We start from the raw sequence: 21,499 nt of genomic DNA, 5'->3' as shown, positions 1-21,499 counted from the left end.
TGCTAGTTTAGCTATTGGACAACGTTTCGTTAGGTAAAGAAGCCAATAGACCAAGTTAAGTTCAAAATTGCACGAAACGTGAAAAATTTGTCTATGCATAGAATTGAGCATTCCTAAGGCATCATATCGGACGTTATACTCTATTTAGTGTTCTTAGAAGTCTTAACTTGCTAGTTTAGCTATTGGACAACGTTTCGTTAGGTAAAGAAGCCAATAGACCAAGTTAAGTTCAAAATTGCACGAAACGTGAAAAATTTGTCTATGCATAGAATTGAGCATTCCTAAGGCATCATATCGGACCGTTATACTCTATTTAGTGTTCTTAGAAGTCTTAACTTTCTAGTTTAGCTATTGGACAACGTTTCGTTAGGTGAAGAAGCCAATAGACCAAGTTAAGTTCAAAATTGCACGAAACGTGAAAAACTTGTCTATGCATAGAATTGAGCATTCCTAAGGCATCAAATTGGACCGTTATACTCTATTTAGTGTTCTTAGAAGTCTTAACTTGCTAGTTTAGCTTTTGGACAACGTTTCGTTAGGTAAAGAAGCCAATAGACCAAGTTAAGTTCAAAATTGCACGAAACATGAAAAACTTGTCTATGCATAGAATTGAGCGTTCCTAAGGCATCAAATTGGACCGTTATACTCTATTTAGTGTTCTTAGAAGTCTTAACTTGCTAGTTTAGCTTTTGGACAACGTTTCGTTAGGTAAAGAAGCCAATAGACCAAGTTAAGTTCAAAATTGCACGAAACGTGAAAAACTTGTCTATGCATAGAATTGAGCATTCCTAAGGCATCAAATTGGACCGTTATACTCTATTTAGTGTTCTTAGAAGTCTTAACTTGCTAGTTTAGCTTTTGGACAACGTTTCGTTAGGTAAAGAAGCCAAGAGACCAAGTTAAGTTCAAAATTGCACGAAACGTGAAAAACTTGTCTATGCATCGAATTGAGCATTCCTAAGGCATCAAATTGGACCGTTATACTCTATTTAGTGTTCTACGATGTGTTAACTTGCTAGTTTAGCTTTTCCACAACGTTTCGTTAGGTAAAGAAGCCAATAGACCAGGTTCAGTTCAAAATTGCACGAAACGTGAAAAACTTGTCTATGCATAGAATTGAGCATTCCTAAGGCATCAAATTGGACCGTTATACTCTATGTAGTGTTCTTAGAAGTCTTAACTTGCTAGTTTAGCTATTGGACAACGTTTCGTTAGGTAAAGAAGCCAATAGACCAAGTTAAGTTCAAAATTGCACGAAACGTGAAAAATTTGTCTATGCATAGAATTGAGCATTCCTAAGGCATCATATCGGACCGTTATACTCTATTTAGTGTTCTTAGAAGTCTTAACTTTCTAGTTTAGCTATTGGACAACGTTTCGTTAGGTGAAGAAGCCAATAGACCAAGTTAAGTTCAAAATTGCACGAAACGTGAAAAACTTGTCTATGCATAGAATTGAGCATTCCTAAGGCATCAAATTGGACCGTTATACTCTATTTAGTGTTCTTAGAAGTCTTAACTTGCTAGTTTAGCTTTTGGACAACGTTTCGTTAGGTAAAGAAGCCAATGGACCAAGTTAAGTTCAAAATTGCACGAAACATGAAAAACTTGTCTATGCATAGAATTGAGCGTTCCTAAGGCATCAAATTGGACCGTTATACTCTATTTAGTGTTCTTAGAAGTCTTAACTTGCTAGTTTAGCTTTTGGACAACGTTTCGTTAGGTAAAGAAGCCAATAGACCAAGTTAAGTTCAAAATTGCACGAAACGTGAAAAACTTGTCTATGCATAGAACTGAGCATTCCTAAGGCATCAAATTGGACCGTTATACTCTATTTAGTGTTCTTAGAAGTCTTAACTTGCTAGTTTAGCTTTTGGATAACGTTTCGTTAGGTAAAGAAGCCAAGAGACCAAGTTAAGTTCAAAATTGCACGAAACGTGAAAAACTTGTCTATGCATCGAATTGAGCATTCCTAAGGCATCAAATTGGACCGTTATACTCTATTTAGTGTTCTACGATGTGTTAACTTGCTAGTTTAGCTTTTCCACAACGTTTCGTTAGGTAAAGAAGCCAATAGACCAGGTTCAGTTCAAAATTGCACGAAACGTGAAAAACTTGTCTATGCATAGAATTGAGCATTCCTAAGGCATCAAATTGGACCGTTATACTCTATGTAGTGTTCTTAGAAGTCTTAACTTGCTAGTTTAGCTATTGGACAACGTTTCGTTAGGTAAAGAAGCCAATAGACCAAGTTAAGTTCAAAATTGCACGAAACGTGAAAAATTTGTCTATGCATAGAATTGAGCATTCCTAAGGCATCATATCGGACGTTATACTCTATTTAGTGTTCTTAGAAGTCTTAACTTGCTAGTTTAGCTATTGGACAACGTTTCGTTAGGTAAAGAAGCCAATAGACCAAGTTAAGTTCAAAATTGCACGAAACGTGAAAAATTTGTCTATGCATAGAATTGAGCATTCCTAAGGCATCATATCGGACCGTTATACTCTATTTCGTGTTCTTAGAAGTCTTAACTTGCTATTTTAGCTATTGGACAACGTTTCGTTAGGTAAAGAAGCCAATAGACCAAGTTAAGTTCAAAATTGCACGAAACGTGAAAAACTTGTCTATGCATAGAATTGAGCATTCCTAAGGCATCAAATTGGACCGTTATACTCTATTTAGTGTTCTTAGAAGTCTTAACTTGCTAGTTTAGCTTTTGGACAACGTTTCGTTAGGTAAAGAAGCCAATAGACCAAGTTAAATTCAAAATTGCACGAAACATGAAAAACTTGTCTATGCATAGAATTGAGCGTTCCTAAGGCATCAAATTGGACCGTTATACTCTATTTAGTGTTCTTAGAAGTCTTAACTTGCTAGTTTAGCTTTTGGACAACGTTTCGCTCGGTAAAGAAGCCAATAGACCAAGTTAAGTTTAAAATTGCACGAAACGAGAAAAACTTTTCTATGCACAGAACTGAGCATTCCTAAGGCATCAAATTGGACCGTTATACTCTATTTAGTGTTCTTAGAAGTCTTAACTTGCTAGTTTAGCTTTTGGACAACGTTTCGTTAGGCAAAGAAGCCAATAGACCAAGTTAAGTTTAAAATTGCCCGAAACGAGAAAAACTTGTCTATGCATAGAACTGAGCATTCCTAAGGCATCAAATTGGACCGTTATACTCTATTTAGTGTTCTTGGAAGTCTTAACTTGCTAGTTTAGCTTTTGGACAACGTTTCGTTAGGTAAAGAAGCCAATAGACCAAGTTAAGTTCAAAATTGCACGAAACGAGAAAAACTTGTCTACGCATAGAACTGAGCATTCCTAAGGCATTAAATTGGACCGTTATACTCTATTTAGTGTTCTACGATGTGTTAACTTGCTAGTTTAGCTTTTGCACAACGTTTCGTTAGGTAAAGAAGCCAATAGACCAGGTTAAGTTCAAAATTGCACGAAACGAGAAAAACTTGTCTACGCATAGAACTGAGCATTCCTAAGGCATTAAATTGGACCGTTATACTCTATTTAGTGTTCTACGATGTGTTAACTTGCTAGTTTAGCTTTTGGACAACGTTTCGTTAGGTAAAGAAGCCAATAGACCAAGTTAAGTTCAAAATTGCACTAAACGTGAAAAACTTGTCTATGCATAGAATTGAGCATTCCTAAGGCATCAAATTGGACCGTTATACTCTATTTAGTGTTCTTAGAAGTCTTAACTTGCTAGTTTAGCTTTTGGACAACGTTTCGTTCGGTAAAGAAGCCAATAGACCAAGTTAAGTTCAAAATTGCATGAAACGTGAAAAACTTGTCTAGGCATAGAATTGAGCATTCCTAAGGCATCAAATAGGACCGTTATACTATATTTAGTGTTCTTAGAAGTCTTAATTTGCTAGTTTAGCTTTTGGACAACGTTTTGTTAGGTAAAGAAGCCAATAGACCAAGTTAAGTTTAAAATTGCACGAAACGAGAAAAACTTGTCTATGCATAGAACTGAGCATTCCTACAACATCAAATTGGACCGTTGTACTATATTTAGTGTTCTTAGAAGTCTTAACTTGCTAGTTTAGCTTTTGGACAACGTTTCGTTAGGTAAAGAAGCCAATAGACCAAGTTAAGTTCAAAATTGCACGAAACGAGAAAAACTTGTCTATGCATAGAACTGAGCATTCCTAGAGCATCAAATTGGACCGTTATACTCTATTTAGTGTTCTTGGAAGTCTTAACTTGCTAGTTTAGCTTTTGGACAACGTTTCGTTAGGTAAAGAAGCCAATAGACCAAGTTAAGTTCAAAATTGCACGAAACGTGAAAAACTTGTCTATGCATAGAACTGAGCATTCCTAAGGCGTCAATTTGGACCGTTATACTCTATTTAGTGTTCTTAGAAGTCTTAACTTGCTAGTTTAGCTTTTGGACAACGTTTTGTTAGGTAAAGAAGCCAATAGACCAAGTTAAGTTTAAAATTGCACGAAACGAGAAAAACTTGTCTATGTATAGAACTGAGCATTCCTAAGGCATCAAATTGGACCGTTATACTCTATTTAGTGTTCTTAGAAGTCTTAACTTGCTAGTTTAGCTTTTGGACAATGTTTCGTTAGGTAAAGAAGCCAAGAGACCAAGTTAAGTTCTAAATTGCACGAAACGTGAAAAACTTGTCTATGCATCGAATTGAGCGTTCCTAAGGCATCAAATTGGACCGTTATACTCTATTTAGTGTTCTTAGAAGTCTTAACTTGTTAGTTTAGCTTTTGGACAACGTTTCGTTAGGTAAAGAAGCCAGTAGACCAAGTTAAGTTCAAAATTGCACGAAACGTGAAAAACTTGTCTATGCATAGAATTGAGCATTCCTAAGGCATCAAATTGGACCGTTATACTCTATTTAGTGTTCTTAGAAGTCTTAACTTGCTAGTTTAGCTTTCGCACAACGTTTCGTTAGGTAAAGAAGCCAATAGACCAAGTTAATTTCAAAATTGCACGAAACGTGAAAAACATGTCTATGCATAAAATTGAGCATTCCTAAGGCATCAAATTGGACCGTTATACTCTATTTAGTGTTCTTAGAAGTCTTAACTTGCTAGTTTAGCTTTTGGACAACGTTTCGTTAGGTAAAGAAGCCAATAGACCAAGTTAAGTTGAAAATTGCACGAAACGTGAAAAACTTGTCTATGCATAGAATTGAGCATTCCTAAGGCATAAAATTGGACCTTTATACTCTATTTAGTGTTCTTAGAAGTCTTAACTTGCTAGTTTAGCTTTTGGACAATGTTTCGTTCGGTAAAGAAGCCAATAGACCAAGTTAAGTTCAAAATTGCACGAAACGTGAAAAACTTGTCCAGGCATAGAATTGAGCATTCCTAAGGCATCAAATTGGTCCGTTATACTATATTTAGTGTTCTTAGAAGTCTTAACTTGCTAGTTTAGCTTTTGGACAACGTTTTGTTAGGTAAAGAATCCAATAGACCAAGTTAAGTTTAAAATTGCACGAAACGAGAAAAACTTGTCTATGCATAGAACTGAGCATTCCTAGGGCATCAAATTGGACCGTTATACTCTATTTAGTGTTATTAGAAGTCTTAACTTGCTAGTTTAGCTTTTGGACAACGTTTCGTTAGGTAAAGAAGCCAATAGACCAAGTTAAGTTCAAAATTGCACGAAACGTGAAAAACTTGTCTATGCATAGAACTGAGCATTCCTAAGGCATCCAATTGGACCGTTATACACTATTTAGTGTTCTACGATATGTTAACTTGCTAGTTTAGCTTTTGGACAACGTTTCGTTAGGTAAAGAAGCCAATAGACCAAGTTCAGTTCAAAATTGCACGAAACGTGAAAAACTTGTCTATGCATAGAATTGAGCATTCCTAAGGCATCAAATTGGACCGTTATACTCTATTTAGTGTTCTTAGAAGTCTTAACTTGCTAGTTTAGCTATTGGACAACGTTTTGTTAGCTAAAGAAGCCAATAGACCAAGTTAAGTTCAAAATTGCACGAAACGTGAAAAACTTGTCTATGCATAGAATTGAGCATTCCTAAGGCATCATATCGGACCGTTATACTCTATTTAGTGTTCTTAGAAGTCTTAACTTGTTAGTTTAGCGATTGGACAACGTTTCGTTAGGTAAAGAAGCCAATAGACCAAGTTAAGTTCAAAATTGCACGAAACATGAAAAACTTGTCTATGCATAGAATTGAGCATTCCTAAGGCATCAAATTGGACCGTTATACTCTATTTAGTGTTCTTAGAAGTCTTAACTTGCTAGTTTAGCTTTTGGACAACGTTTCGTTAGGTAAAGAAGCCAATAGACCAAGTTAAGTTCAAAATTGCACGAAACGAGAAAAACTTGTCTACGCATAGAACTGAGCATTCCCAAGGCATCAAATTGGACCATTATACTCTATTTAGTGTTCTACGATGTGTTAACTTGCTAGTTTAGCTTTTGGACAACGTTTCGTTAGGTAAAGAAGCCAATAGACCAAGTTAAGTTCAAAATTGTACGAAACACGAAAAACTTGTCTATGCATCGAATTGAGCATTCCTAAGGCATCAAATTGGACCGTTATACTCTATTTAGTGTTCTTAGAAGTCTTAACTTGCTAGTTTAGCTTTTGGACAACGTTTCGTTAGGTAAAAAAACCAATAGACCAAGTTAAGTTCAAAATTGCACGAAACGTGAAAAACTTGTCTATGCATCGAATTGAACATTCCTAAGGCATAAAATTGGACCGTTATACTCTATTTAGTGTTCTTAGAAGTCTTAACTTGCTAGTTTAGCTTTTGGACAACGTTTCGTTAGGTAAAGAAGCCAATAGACCAAGTTAAGTTCAAAATTGCACGAAACGTGAAAAACTTGTCTATGCATAGAATTGAGCATTCCTAAGGCATCAAATTGGACCGTTATACTCTATTTAGTGTTCTTAGAAGTCTTAACTTGCTAGTTTAGCTTTTGGGCAACGTTTCGTTAGGTAAAGAAGCCAATAGACCAAGTTAAGTTCAAAATTGCACGAAACGAGAAAAACTTGTCTACGCATAGAACTGAGCATTCCTAAGGCATCAAATTGGACCGTTATACTCTATTTAGTGTTCTACGATATGTTAACTTGCTAGTTTAGCTTTTGGACAACGTTTCGTTAGGTAAAGAAGCCAATAGACCAAGTTCATTTCAAAATTGCACGAAACGTGAAAAACTTGTCTATGCATAGAATTGAGCATTCCTAAGGCATCAAATTGGACCGTTATACTCTATTTAGTGTTCTTAGAAGTCTTAACTTGCTAGTTTAGCTATTGGACAGCAAGCCGCCTGCTCCGGTTCTTCCTGTCAGCATCTCACAATTCTCTAGGCTGTTTGTTTGCCTAGGATAATCTAAAAGGTCAGGAGCAGGCCATCTACTATCTGAGCAGATCGCTGACTGATATGGATTTAATTGCAAGCGCACAAATCGTACAAGTAATAAAGAGATGAGTAAATTATCGTTTCCACTAGAGATGTGTTGGCAATCAAGATCAATGTCAAACTAGTAACAACTATGCAAATTGGGGAAACGGATTCGAGATTGATTTTGTTTTTAAACTAAACTAAAGCAAAAGAACAAAGACAAATCAAACACAAATATGAAATCAAGGATGGAAAGCACTAAGGTACTTAACGTCACCTCACCTATCCAATTCAATTCCCTTGGTCCCTTAATCCCTAATTCCTCTCTCTATAATGACAACCGATTTCCCAACCTATTCAATGTTCTATTCCTAGATACATCAAACGTATTTTCAACATAAATCCTTGTTATTCCTAACAATCGGATTAATATATCAAAAACCCATTAAGAACTATGGAAATCATTTAGCAATTGCATAAGTCACAAACCTATATTCCTATGGTTCATGCACCCTATGTCATCTATGGCTTGAGACAAACCCTAGATATCTCCTTCCGGTCTCAATCTAGGCAACAAATCAATTGAATGATGGTCAAACATTCAAAAGCATTAATCACACCCATAGACAATCAAGAGAGAGAGAAATCAAGAAATAAGGAAACCAAGTTTATTGAATCTTCAAGGTTTGGTTACATTAAGTCCCTAGTAAGAAATCTAGCCACTCATGGAAGCAAAATACATCATTAAACAAAGGAAATCAACCATAGAAACTAGGATAGAAAAGGAGAGAGAAAACCCCCTTATAGACCCTTTTCTTCTCCGAGCTACAATAGTGGCTCCAAGCTCTCCAATGGTGGTAGAATGAAAAACCCTCAAAGAACTCCCCCAAAACCCTATTTTATGCCCTTTTATACTTCCCCAAACTCTTATGTCGTTTTCAAAACAGGTTGGGGTCGTTTTGGCTCAAAAACAAGTGAATTCGGAACTTTTTCGCGAAACTGCGCGTGCTGTGAATAGTACCTCCGATCGATTGGACACTGTTCCAATCGATCGGAAATACAATCTGCCTCCACGAGTTTTTTAGTGTTTTGGCAGGTCCGATCGATCGGGAATGGCTCCGATCAATCGGAAATCAGTTCTGGAGTCCAAATCTTCATTTTGCACTCTTTTCCTCCCTTTTTTGCCTTGGCACCTACAATATGCAAATATAGTTTTCTTAGGCAATATCAACTCTTAATCAAATCAAAATGGGATGAACTTATGTGTAAAGGATGCAAAAATCTATGTATATATTCGGCACATCAAACACCCCCACACTTAACCTTTACTCGTCCTCGAACAAATTGAGAATGAATAAAGGAGGGAAAGTGTATTTTCCGTTAAGCTCAAAGAAAAATAAAACAACTAAGACCTACTCTAAATAAGAAACTAATCTATGCCACTTTCGTAGGGCTCACGATGACACTTAGCATGTGCCACAAGCCTTTAAACCCCTAGGTGCCCCTAGTAGGAGGAGTTGTGTCTCCTGAGGGTTTACCAGAATGATACCCACAAACATTAAACAACTTCAATGCCAAAATTCATGCCATCAACAAGAGTATAAAATGAACTCACAATTGCAACCCTATCCACACTAACAAACCAAACATTAGGGCATTCAAACCAATAAAAGCATTCCTTCAAGAATCTTATCTCATCCACTTTGCTTATAAATTCAAGAAATGATGCACATAATGGATTTCACTTGATATTTGGCTTCAAAGTGACATAAACAATGGCCATGAAGTCTTCCAAGAACAATAAGAATCAAAAAGCAAATACAATGAGCATTTATTCAAACTTCATTCTTATTCACTTTTTTTTTCTTTCTTTTTCTTCTCAAAGGTGACTTGTGCAATGTTCAACCTCCTTAAGCTTTCTAAATGACTCATGTAATGAGCTTTCGACCAATGACTCCCAATTCAGTTGGCTTAGGGCACTAGGTGTTAAGACACCCCAACAGATCTAATTACCCGAGTCAAAAAGGCTATGAGGTTAAACTAGTCACCAAGGTACTCTAACATTCATTTCCTACCTTTTTACGCGAAACTCATTGCTTGCTAGGCAAGAGGCCCGGTTACTCAGTAGAAAACTTATGAAAGAAACCATTTATTTATAAACACAATTTTTTCTTCTCTTTTCTATTTTTTTTTCCTTTTCTATATATATTTTTTTCTCTTTTTCATTGCTCAAGTAGTGCTACTTAGAATCAAATTGATCTCAAACAACCACAAATGCCAAAGTCAAGTCATATTTCATACCCCACAATCAAGTGTTCCATATTCACAAAGGCACAATGGACAAAACAATTTTCAAGATAGGAACAACTCAATTGGAAAGAATGTCCATAGCAAGATCCATCAATGCTTCAAAGATCACAAAATTCATCCAAATACACTCAAGAGTGACATGGCATAAGGCATTTGAAGTTAAAAATTTTATTTTTTTACAAAGACTAGAAACCTAAATTCCCACGCCCACACTTAAAATATGCAATGTCCTCAATGCATGGAATAGGTGAAAATAAAATAAAAAGATAGGGATAGAATAATACAACCTGGGTTGCCTCCCGAAAGCGCTTGGTTTAAAGTCTTCAGCCCGACTCCCCTTTGTGAATTCAACCGGGATCCTTGAGGGTTGTGGTGTAGACTCCCCTTGATGGCTTCTTAGGATTGACATTTGATTGCTTAGGTGCCATGCAAGGAGCATAAGCTTTCATCACCACCGTTTCTTTAGGAAATGCATGTTTCTTCATTTTCTTGGTCTTCCTCTTCTTCTTTTTCTTGCTCTTCTTTTTCTTCTCCTTGGGATCTTCAACTTGAGACTTTGATACATCATTTTCAGCTTGGGTGGCTGCCTTGGGAATTTCATGCTTCACTTTGGAGTCTTGGCCTAGGAAAACTTCCACCGGAATATATGGAGTTTCCTTTTTAAGAGTGTCGGGGATAACCATGTCAATATGCTCCACTTGGAGGCATTGATGAGAAACCTCATCTTGCCTTCTATTGCCAAACACTTTAAAAGTGATTTGATCACCTCCCGCACCTCTCAAAGTAAGCTTCACTTTTTCAATATCTATCAAAGCTTTCCCGGTGCTCAAGAATGGCCTTCCCAAGATTATGAGAGTAGTGGGATTGGCCTCCATATCCAAGATAAGAAAATCCACTGGGAACATAAGATCACCCACCTTCACTAAAACATCCTCCACCATGCCAATAGGATACTTGATAGATCTATCCGCCATTTGCAAAGACACCGTGGTTGGACTAATCTCCTTCATCCCAATTTGCTTAGCAACCGACAATGGCATCAAATTGATGCTAGCTCCAAGATCACATAGAGATCTTTCAATCAAGGTGCTACCTATAGTGCACGGGATTGTGAAACTTCCCGGATCAACTTGCTTAATTGGGAGCTTCCTTTGCACAATGGCACTACACTTTTCGGTTAATTGTATCTTTTCATGCTCCTTCAATCTCCGCTTCTTGGATAAGATCTCCTTCATGAATTTGGCATAGCAAGGAAATTGCTCTAAAGCTTCGGCAAAGGGGATGTTCACTTGAAGCTTCTTGAATACCTCCAAAAATTTAGAGAATTGATCATCATTCTTCTTAGTGCTCTTCAATCTTTGAGGAAATGGAATTGGAGGCACATAAGGTTTGACTGGAGGTGCGGGGAGAGAACTATCAGGTCAATCCAACTCAACTGCATATCCTGTTTGTACATTCGGATCATCTTCTGACTTTTCAGCTTTTTATGGGATTAGCCGATCGATCGGGATGGGGTCCGATCGATCAGAAATGCCCCCTGGACACTTTTCAACTTCTTTTTCCCTTGTTTTACTGCACTCCACCTTTTCCTTCAGAATTTTCGCCTTTTCGGCATCAAGATCAGCAGCATTTTGAACTATCTTACCAGTTCGAAGAGTGATTGCCATGCATTGCTCTTTGTCCTTCCCTTTTGGATTCACCTCCGATTGGCTAGGCAAGATACCTCTTTCTCTAGATGACAAAATGTTAGCCATTTGCCCCATTTGAACTTCAAGATTCCGAATGGAAGCACCATAATTTTGCATTAAAGTTGCTTGGGCTTGAAGAGTGGCATCGGTTTTGCTCATGAATTGCTCCGTCTTTGTCATAAATTGGGAGGTATGCGTTGTAAGCGTATCAAGACCTCCCGCAAGCTTTGAGAACATGTCATCAATATCCCTCTTCTTCTCTTGGGGCTGCACTAGATGTTGAGGATTTTGTACATTTTGAGTATTGTTCCAAGAGAAGTTGGGGTGATTCCTAAATCCCGGATTGTAGAAGTTGGAATAAGGATCATTGCGGGGTTGATTGAAGTTGCCTCCACCAATGGCATTCACTTGCTCACTAGAGTTAGAGGAAGATGCAATAAGACACTCCCCCGTAGGATGATGTCCACAACAATAAGCACAAGACATATGAGAATGTGTGTTTTGCATAGCATGTACCCCTTGAGCTTGATTTAGCGTCAATGCCTCAATCTTCTTTGCCATAATAGCCAAGGTAGACATAACTTCATCATCTCTACAACTTCCCCCTTGCTTTGGATTCCCCCTCACCGAGGACCAAGAGTTAGTGGTCTTGGCCACTTTATCAAGTAATTCTCGAGCCTCCTCTTGATTTTTGGTCATAAAAGAACCTCCCGCAGCCGCATCAATAGTCTCCTTAGTATGCATGCACAACCCATTATAGAAAGCTTGGTACACCACCCATTCCGGAAGACCATGATTTGGGCAACTTCGAATAATGCCTTTAAAGCGCTCCCAAGCCTCATAAAATGATTCAAAATCCTTTTGGGCAAAGGACATGATATCCACCCTAATTTGCACTGCCTTGCCCGGAGGAAAGAATTTCGTCAAGAATTGCTCCGCCATCTCATCCCAAGTGGTCATAGATTTGGGAGGCAAGGACATCAACCATCCCTTAGCCTTGTCCCTCAAAGAAAATGGGAATAACCTCAACAAGATAGCATCCTTAGAAGCTCCGTTAATCCCAAAAGTAGTGCACAAATGCAAGAAAGAGCGAAGATGTACATTGGGCTCTTCATTAGGAAGACCATAGAAAACCACCGAATTAGAGATAATGTTGATGATAGCCGGCTTGATCTCAAAATTAGTAGCATTGATAGGAGGATAGCGGATGCTTGAAGGATTTGTATCCCAAGTAGGCCTAGCATAATCCTCAAGAGAGCGAGGATCAAATTGCCTAGGAGGGTTTTCAACCGCTTCACCACCATTTCTTCCATTAGCACCTCCACCATTACCATCACCATCATTCACATTTAAAGCTCCACCAAGATCACCAACATTCCCCCTTCCTTGATTGTCTCCCATGCCTTCCATTTGATTATTAATAAGCGCCCGTCTAAGATTGTGAAGAGTCCTTTCAATCTCCAAGTCAATAGCAATTAATTCCGGATTAATCGAACGTCTCCCCAAGCTCATACAAGAGAAAGAATTTCTGCAGAAAAATAAAAACCAATTAACACAATTGAAAACCTAATTTGACACAAAAAACAATTGCCTCAATCCCCAGCAACGGCGCCAAAAAACTTGATATGGATTTAATTGCAAGCGCACAAATCGTACAAGTAATAAAGAGATGAGTAAATTATCGTTTCCACTAGAGATGTGTTGGCAATCAAGATCAATGTCAAACTAGTAACAACTATGCAAATTGGGGAAACGGATTCGAGATTGATTTTGTTTTTAAACTAAACTAAAGCAAAAGAACAAAGACAAATCAAACACAAGTATGAAATCAAGGATGGAAAGTACTTAGGTACTTAACGTCACCTCACCTATCCAATTCAATTCCCTTGGTCCCTTAATCCCTAATTCCTCTCTCTCTAATGACAATCGATTTCCCAACCTATTCAATGTTCTACTCCTAGATACATCAAACGTATTTTCAACATAAATCCTTGTTATTCCTAACAATCGGATTAATATATCAAAAACTCATTAAGAACTATGGAAATCATTTAGCAATTGCATAAGTCACAAACCTATATTCCTATGGTTCATGCACCCTATGTCATCTATGGCTTGAGGCAAACCCTAGATATCTCCTTCCGGTCTCAATCTAGGCAACAAATCAATTGAGTGATGGTCAAACATTCAAAAGCATTAATCACACCCATAGACAATCAAGAGAGAGAAAAATCAAGAAATAAGGAAACCAAGTTTATTGAATCTTCAAGGTTTGGTTACATTAAGTCCCTAGTAAGAAATCTAGCCACTCATGGAAGCAAAATACATCATTAAACAAAGGAAATCAACCATAGAAACTAGGATAGAAAATGAGAGAGAAAACCCCCTTATAGACCCTCTTCTTCTCCGAGCTCCAATGGTGGCTCCAAGCTCTCCAATGGTGGTAGAATGAAAAAGCCTCAAAGAACTCCCCCAAAACCCTATTTTATGCCCTTTTATACTTCCCCAAACTCTTATGTCGTTTTCAAAACAAGTTGGGGTCGTTTTGGCTCAAAAACAAGTGAATTCGGAACTTTTTCGCGAAACTGCGCGTGCTGTGAATAGTACCTCCGATCGATCGGAAATACAATCTGCCTCCATGAGTTTTTTAGTGTTTTGGCAGGTCCGATCGATCGGGAATGGCTCCGATCAATCGAAAATCAGTTCTGGAGTCCAAATCTTCATTTTGCACTCTTTTCCTCCATTTTTTGCCTTGGCACCTACAATATGCAAATATAGTTTTCTTAGGCAATATCAACTCTTAATCAAATCAAAATGGGATGAACTTATGTGTAAAGGATGCAAAAATCTATGTATATATTCGGTACATCACTGACCGACACTGAGATTAGGTATTCTGTTGTGGAAAAAATATGTCTAGCTTTATATTTTACTTGTACAAAGCTCTAACATTATCTGATCAGGTCTAAGGCTTACATTGTATGTAAGACCGATTTGTTGAAATACATGCTATCAAAGCCACTATTGACAGGAAGGGTAGGCAAGCGGTCGTTGGCTTTAACAGAATTCACTTTAATCTGGAAGCCTCAGAAAGCAGTTAAGGGTCAGGCCTTGGTAGATTTTTTTGCCGACCACCATACAGTAGGAGAGTCAGACGAAGAGGTGCAGTCTGTGTGGCTTTCACATGAAGCCCCTTGGATCCTAAAGTTTGATGGATCAAGTACTGACCAGGCAACAGGAGCAGGAATAGTGATTGAGTCATCTAGAGGTACAAAATCAACACTTTCCTTTATTCTCGACTTTGACTGTACTAACAATCAAGCAAAGTATGAAGCTCTTCTGATCTGACTAAAGATCCTGAAGGAACTTGGTGCACAAGAAATCTGTGTTATGGGGGATTTGCAGCTGGTCTTAAAACAATTGACCGGAGAGTATAAGTGCAACAGCCTTGCACTAGCACTATACTATGCTGTGGCCGTTCAGTTACTTCCTGAATTTAAAGAAATTGCTATCAATCATCTGCCTCGAGAAGATAATTGGGAAGCAAATGAATTGGCCCTGACCGTATGAGGATTACGGATGTCAGTAAATATTACACACAAGATTATTCTAGTAGAGAAGCGTTTACACCCGTCAATCAGAGAAAGAGGAATGCCGATAGAAGAACTAAATGTAGACGATCTGGCAGCTGACTGAAGACAGCCAATTGTGGAGTACTTGAAGAACCCCAACCTCAAGACACCCAGAAATGTTAGAGTGCAAGCTCAAAGCTACATCCTGATCAAAGGTGAATGTTCCAGGAAGGGGCCTGATGGCTTACTTCTACGGTGTCTGAATTTCACAGAAAGCATGGAAGTACTGAGACAATTACATGAAGGATTGTGTGGGGCCCATCAAGCTGGAATCAAGATGTAGTGGTTGATAAGACGACATGGATTTTTCTAGCCAACCATCTTGAAAGACTACATCAGATATGCAAGAGGTTGCAAGTAATGTTAGCATTTTGGAAGCATTCAGAGAATTCCAATGGCTGACATCCATCCGATTGTCAAGCCATGGCCATTTCGAGGATGGGTCATTGACATAATTGGTAAGATCTATCCTACTTCTAAAAATCATGGGTTTCTCATGATTGCAACAGACTATTTCACAAAATGGGTTGAGGTCGTTCCTATAAAGAAAGTAGAACACAGCGATATGGTGGAGTTTGTCAAGGAACACTTGATTTACCGCTTTGGGATCCCTGAGTCAATCACAACTGACCAAGGTACCATGTTTACTGGGGGAGAATTTAGATTGTTTGCTGAAGATTTTGGAATAAAGCTAATCAACTTAACTCCTTACTACCCTCAGGCCAATGGTCAGGCCGAGGCAAACAACAAGGTCATCATCAGCATGCTGGAGAAGATGATGGACGATAATCCTAGAGTGTGACATAAGATTCTCCCAGAAGTCTTGTGGGCGTACAGAACAAAAAAATGGTCAAGTACTAGCACAAGTCCATTTCATTTGACTTATAGACATGATGTTGTGCTTCCAATGGAGATTGTCATTCCTTCTCTAAGGGTGGCAAGACAGAATAGCTTGACCGCAGAGGATTATTCAGAGGCAATGGTGATGGAATTGGAACAGTTAGAAAAGGACCGCATTCAGGCTTTCAATAGAATACTGGTCCAGAAGAAGAAGATTGCTAGGGCTTACAACAAATGGGTGAAGAAGATGATCTTTCATGAAGGTCAGCTAGTGTGGAAGGCTATCTTACCACTGGGTACCAAAGACCAACCTTTTAAGATTCACAAAGTATTGAAAAGGAACTCATATTGGCTCAACAGTCTAGAGGGTCAACCACACAGAAAGTTTATCAATAGCAAATATCTCAAAGGATACTGTCCCACTATTTGGGAGAGGAATCCTTCTGTACAAGGATGAATGTAATTTGGGCCAACATATGGCCCAATAGCTTATCTATTGTTAGAAAGACTATGTATTAAGGAAAGATAAGCTATATTAATAAAGGTCGAATTATGGCCAGCAATTTCAAATTATCCTATCCAGGGTTCAAGAGAAGTCTTTACTGCAAGGGCATCTAAGTTGTCTTAAAAAGCTGCAAATGGGTGAGGTTGTAGTAAATGCGGCCAATTTGAAGTTTGAATTATGTACACAAATTCAGGACGAGGTCTCAACTTGATTGGCGCGGGGGGCAAATGTTTACACCATATTTGTGCAGGCTTATGGGTCGGGCTAAGGTCAAAATGTGGGCTTGACAGAAGTGTTAGAGGTTGGGCTATAGTTTGATTGCACGGGCTGGACAGAGTGAGGTTATTTGGGCCTAGTTTAGTTGCGGTATATGGGCCGTCAATTAAGTGGTCTATCTGGCCCAAATTAGGTGCAAAATCATGGAGATAAGATCAATTATTGGTTTGTTCCTATAAACATGGGTTTGTTCCTACTTCCAAGGAAGTTGGTTGTCTAGTTGCCTATTATCATGGAGAGCGACCTTCTGCACGAATTCAACAGCATGGAGAGAGTTTCTGGAGACATGGAGCTTCCAAAAGAGACGATTGAAGAAGATGGAGCATAATGGAGTGAATTTTGGGCCACTACAGTCATGACAGTTATGACCATTTTTCTAGCTAATATGGGCGAAGTTCTAGCTTACATAGAGGTATTGATGCAATATAAAAGCAAGAAGAGAAGAGGATAAACACACACATCAACACAAACACAAATTTCAGCCCATCGGCTTAAACTCTCAAACATTCAAACATTCAAGTTCTCAAACGCTCAAGCTCTCAAGCATTCTTGTTAATATTCTTTTTCTCAAGCTTTGTTCTTTTACACTCTTGTTTTCCAACCTCAATGTACATCTTTGTTCATCAATCAAGTGTTACATTCTGGCATTTTCATTCATTTTTTATTCGTCTAGTGAAGCGCACTTCAGTGGATCTAGAGTTCCGTGGAGTTTCATGTTGAGACCATGATTTAAACCCTTTCTCTTTACAATTGTTTGGTTCAGAAGTTAGATTATCAGTGCAATCATATATTCTTTTTTTACACTTTGAGACTGACTGCAAGTCTCTGGCACACCTGTAACCCTCTGATCCCGTCTCCATAAAGGGCAGGGGTGATCTTTTTGGCATCTACAGCCAAATAGAGCCAACAGGATCAAATTGATTTTACACATGACTCTTAGAGAGAGAAAAGACAAAAAGAAGGGAAAGCTTAATCCTACCAGGTTCCCTTGGTTCAGTTGGCCTCCACTATGATTGTGATGTTGCGACTGATACCAGGGTTGCGACTGATACACATGTATGTGAGGTATTTGGGTATTCCTAGAGATTTCTATTTTTACCCTGTAGTTTCGTAGTTTATATTTTCTTTTCCAATTGGTGTATTTGTTCTTTCATTCATGTCCTTACGCCAAAAGTTGGGGTTTTACAGATTCTCTCATGTTTATTTTTTGGGCTTATTTTCTCTTTTATATTTATCTTCTATTGGGGATTTGATGTCCATTCTTGAAAATGATTGCGCGCTTGGGGCTTCCTTAGATTGAAACTGATCCACATTTTGTTGGTTGGAATTTTGAACTCTGATGGAGATCATTCAAGTTTACTTTTTTATGCATTTTTCTCAAAAAGAAACTTATCAAATGAATCTCTCTGAAATATCTACATCTTGAAATGTTAAGATAACATGTTTAGTATTTCTATAATTACATAACATTGAGATCTCATATTTGTTTCTAGCACAATTATGTTAATTTGGGTGCATTAATTTTCATCAAATAGTTGCATGATGATTGAAATGAAATAATATAAACAATAAATGAAGTAATAATAAAGTAAAGAGAAATTAATATTTTAATGCTGTAAAGATTATAATAGAGATTCTAATACAATTGTCATTGAATAAAGATTATGTAAATTGCTAAAAAGTATTATTTGAATAGGTAAAAAAGAGAACCTGTTAAAAGACTCCTATGCGAATGCTCTAAGATCGGATTGATAGGACCAAAACTCAAACTCAAATTTGTCATGGTAAAAAAACAACTTTGAAATCCAGGTCTTAGCTTGAAATTTTATTTTAAGCATTTAAAAATTATTTTAATTATAATTTAATGTTATTAGCTTAACTGTGTACAATTATTTGAAATACCATCATATTAAATGTCATTAATGTCAAGATTTTTTAATAGTGAAATCAAAATTATTACTATTAATATCATTAATATGTAATTATTACGATTGCTAATGTTGTTAAAGTCAAGACTAATGAATATATAAACAAATTTAATGTAACTAATATCATTAATTAACATTATTAAGAGTACGGGATAAGTATCGTAAAGCCCCTGTACTTACCCAAAATGGCCAATTGAGCTACTGTGCTTCTTTTGGGCAAAAACAGTCTTTGTACTTTAAACAATGGATCTCGTTAGCACTTCTGTCAATTTTTCAGTTAAAAATTATTGACATTACGTTTAGTCATTAATGTGTAATTTTATTTTTTAAATAATTTTTCACGTGGCAGACACCGAGTTTTGAAACCCTTATACTTTCGGTTTAGGGTCAAATAAGTCTATGTGGTTTTAAAAACTAGATCAATTTACCTTTTTGGAACGAGTTTCAAAAAGACTTGTTGCACCAAAGAGTGTTATTAATTGATTTCATGTGAGAGATGGATGAGCTAACAAGCAACTATGAGATCATATACCAACCAAAAAGAAGGAGAAGGTGTTTGATCGTTCATCGACTATGTGCAACGAGAAGTGGAGGAACCTCTTGAAGGAGTACAAGAAGGTCAGACACCACGACAAGAGAAGTGGTGGCTCTGATAAGGGTAATTTTCATCGTTGCATCTTGTTAGAATTGGGCTTCGGGTTGAGCCCGGTCCAACTTTGACTATTTAATATTTTTTTGACTTTTTAAGTTTTTTTTTATTTTTCTTTTTTTGGAATATACAATTGAATAATTGCACACAAAATTTTATACAATCAAATAATATTGAATAATATTTTATAGAGGGTGGAATTGGATCATATTTATTATATATACATCCCAACTAGGTTTGGCACCTATATACAATATACCTTTAATAGTTTGCATCACTCTCGTCTCTTTGACTATAAATACATAATTATAAATTTACAATTTTTTATCTATGAGTAATCATTCATTAGCATCGGTAGAACTATCTTCAATCCATTATGATCTTGATAACTTTAATTGATTCATTTATTCAGCATGTACAACTACTTGTTTCTCCTCTTGCAGTCTTTGATTTGCTAAACTCCAATCTTTAAAGTAGACTAATGCTTCTATGATTTGTGAACCAAGGCTGCTTCAGGTTTGTGGCACAACTCTCCCACCTGCACTAAAAATTGCTTTTGACGCTACAGTCGAAACTGGAACAGTTAGTATATCACTTGCCATTTTGGCGAGTAAAGGATACCTGCGCTCTTGTACTCTCCACAAAGCTAATATATCAAAATCAGGATTATCCTCAATATCAATCACAGATTGGTCAAGATACCTTTTCAATTCAGAAGCGGGCCCACTAAATGATGTAGATGATTGAGTTCGTCTACTCTTTAGCAATGCAAAACCTCCTAAGAAACTAGACGAGGAAGAAGAACTCGAAGCAGGAATATTGTGTGGTGGCCTGTTTGCTCTAAATTGATTTTTGTATTCATCATATAATTGAAATAAAATAGTATTTATTTCGTTTATTTATGATTTGACTTTGATGGTACCACTATCGTATAATTTGTCTAACCATAATTCTAAAGTATCAACCTTACACCTAGGATCCATAACCACAGCAATACAGAATATGGTTGGCAAATGATCAAAATATTTTGAAAATTTTTCTTTCATGGAAAATAAAGCATCTTTAAAAGCTTCAAGTTGTGAATATCGTTTAAATGTCATACAAATATTTGTTAATTGCATAAGTACTCAAGAAGATGAAGGATAATAAATTGAACAAAATATTTTAGTTGAAGTATTACAAACATCCAAAAAATCTCAAATAATTTGAGCAATTGTCCAATCAAATTCGCTAGGTAATTGTCTATTATAATTAGGATGTTTTTCTTTCATTTATGTGCAAAATAAATCAACGACTCTTTGATATTTTGTTGTCACTCTTAAGAGTTCAAATGTTGAGTTCCATCGATGGGGGACATCTAGAGGAATGTTTTTCCTCCTCATCTATAATTTTGCACAACATTTTTTATACATTTCGTATCTAGATATAGATGAGTTAATGCATAATACAGTATCTCTAATTGTTTCAAGGGAACCAGATAAAATGCATAAACCATTTGGACTATCAAATTACAAATATGAACACAACAACAAACATGAAATAAGTTTTCACCTAAAGGTAGCATAAAATAACGTTTCAAAGTTCTTTGAGCGGCTTCATTATTACTAGCTTTAGCTAATGTAATTGAAAATAATTTTTGACTAATATCTAAGTTCTCAAGTTCTTGAGCAATTACAGTAGCTATCGAATAACATGTATGAGGAGACTCTAACACTTAAAACTCACAATTTTTTATTTAAATTCCATTCATTATCAATATAATGAGTTGTTGATGTACCAAATATATACATACATTTGTGCATCCTTTACACATAAGTTCATCCCATTTTGAGTTGATTAGGAGTTGATATTGCCTAAGAAAGCTATATTTGCATATTGTAGGTGCCAAGGCAAGAAAGGGAGGAAAAGAGTGCAAAATGAAGATTTGGACTCCAGAACCGATTTCTGATCGATCGAAGCCATTCCCGACCGATTGGACCTGCCAAAACAACCTTGAATTCGTGGAGACAGATTGCATTTTCGATCGATCGGAACAGTGTTCGATCGATCGGATTTACTATTCACAGCACGCGTAGTTTCTCGAAAAAGTTCTGAATTCACGTGTTTTTGAGCCAAAACAACCCCAACTTGTTTTGGAAACGACATAAGAGTTTGGGAACGTATAAAAGGGCATAAAATAGGGTTTTGGGGGAGTTCTTGGAGCTGGGTTTCATTTTCTACCTTGGAGGCCACCATTGGAGCTTGGAGAAGAAGAGGGTTCACAAGGGGGTTTTCTCTCTCATCTTTTATCTTGGTTTTTAT

General features: G+C 37.1%; 1 protein-coding gene and 1 non-coding gene across 2 annotated transcripts; both read left to right on the top strand.

Moving 5' to 3' along the window:
• Positions 1-12,155: 12,155 nt before the first annotated feature.
• Positions 12,156-12,261, top strand: LOC119981585. The gene has a single exon (XR_005464191.1). It is a non-coding gene; the product is annotated as a small nucleolar RNA R71 (small nucleolar RNA).
• Positions 12,262-15,394: 3,133 nt separating this feature from the next.
• LOC119980737 lies at positions 15,395-19,648 on the top strand. The gene is made up of 5 exons (XM_038823533.1): positions 15,395-15,798; positions 15,889-16,103; positions 17,619-17,686; positions 19,096-19,207; positions 19,611-19,648. The coding sequence occupies exons 1-5, from the start codon at positions 15,395-15,397 to the stop codon at positions 19,646-19,648; spliced, it is 837 nt and encodes a 278-aa protein (XP_038679461.1).
• Positions 19,649-21,499: the final 1,851 nt, after the last annotated feature.

Source organism: Tripterygium wilfordii, chromosome 16 (genome assembly GCF_013401445.1).
Source record: "Tripterygium wilfordii isolate XIE 37 chromosome 16, ASM1340144v1, whole genome shotgun sequence".
Lineage (NCBI taxonomy): Eukaryota > Viridiplantae > Streptophyta > Magnoliopsida > Celastrales > Celastraceae > Tripterygium > Tripterygium wilfordii.
This window is presented reverse-complemented; position numbering and strand designations above follow the sequence as displayed.

What these genes read in the sequence shown, in the direction of transcription:
- LOC119980737 (XM_038823533.1), top strand. Translation starts at nt 15,395, where the DNA reads ATGGCTGACATCCATCCGATTGTCAAGCCATGGCCATTTCGAGGATGG. An exon ending in CTGATACACATGTATGTGAG is followed by an intron (nt 17,687 to 19,095) that starts GTATTTGGGTAT and finishes ACCAAAAAGAAG; the next exon opens with GAGAAGGTGTTTGATCGTTC. An exon ending in AAGTGGTGGCTCTGATAAGG is followed by an intron (nt 19,208 to 19,610) that starts GTAATTTTCATC and finishes TCATTTATTCAG; the next exon opens with CATGTACAACTACTTGTTTC.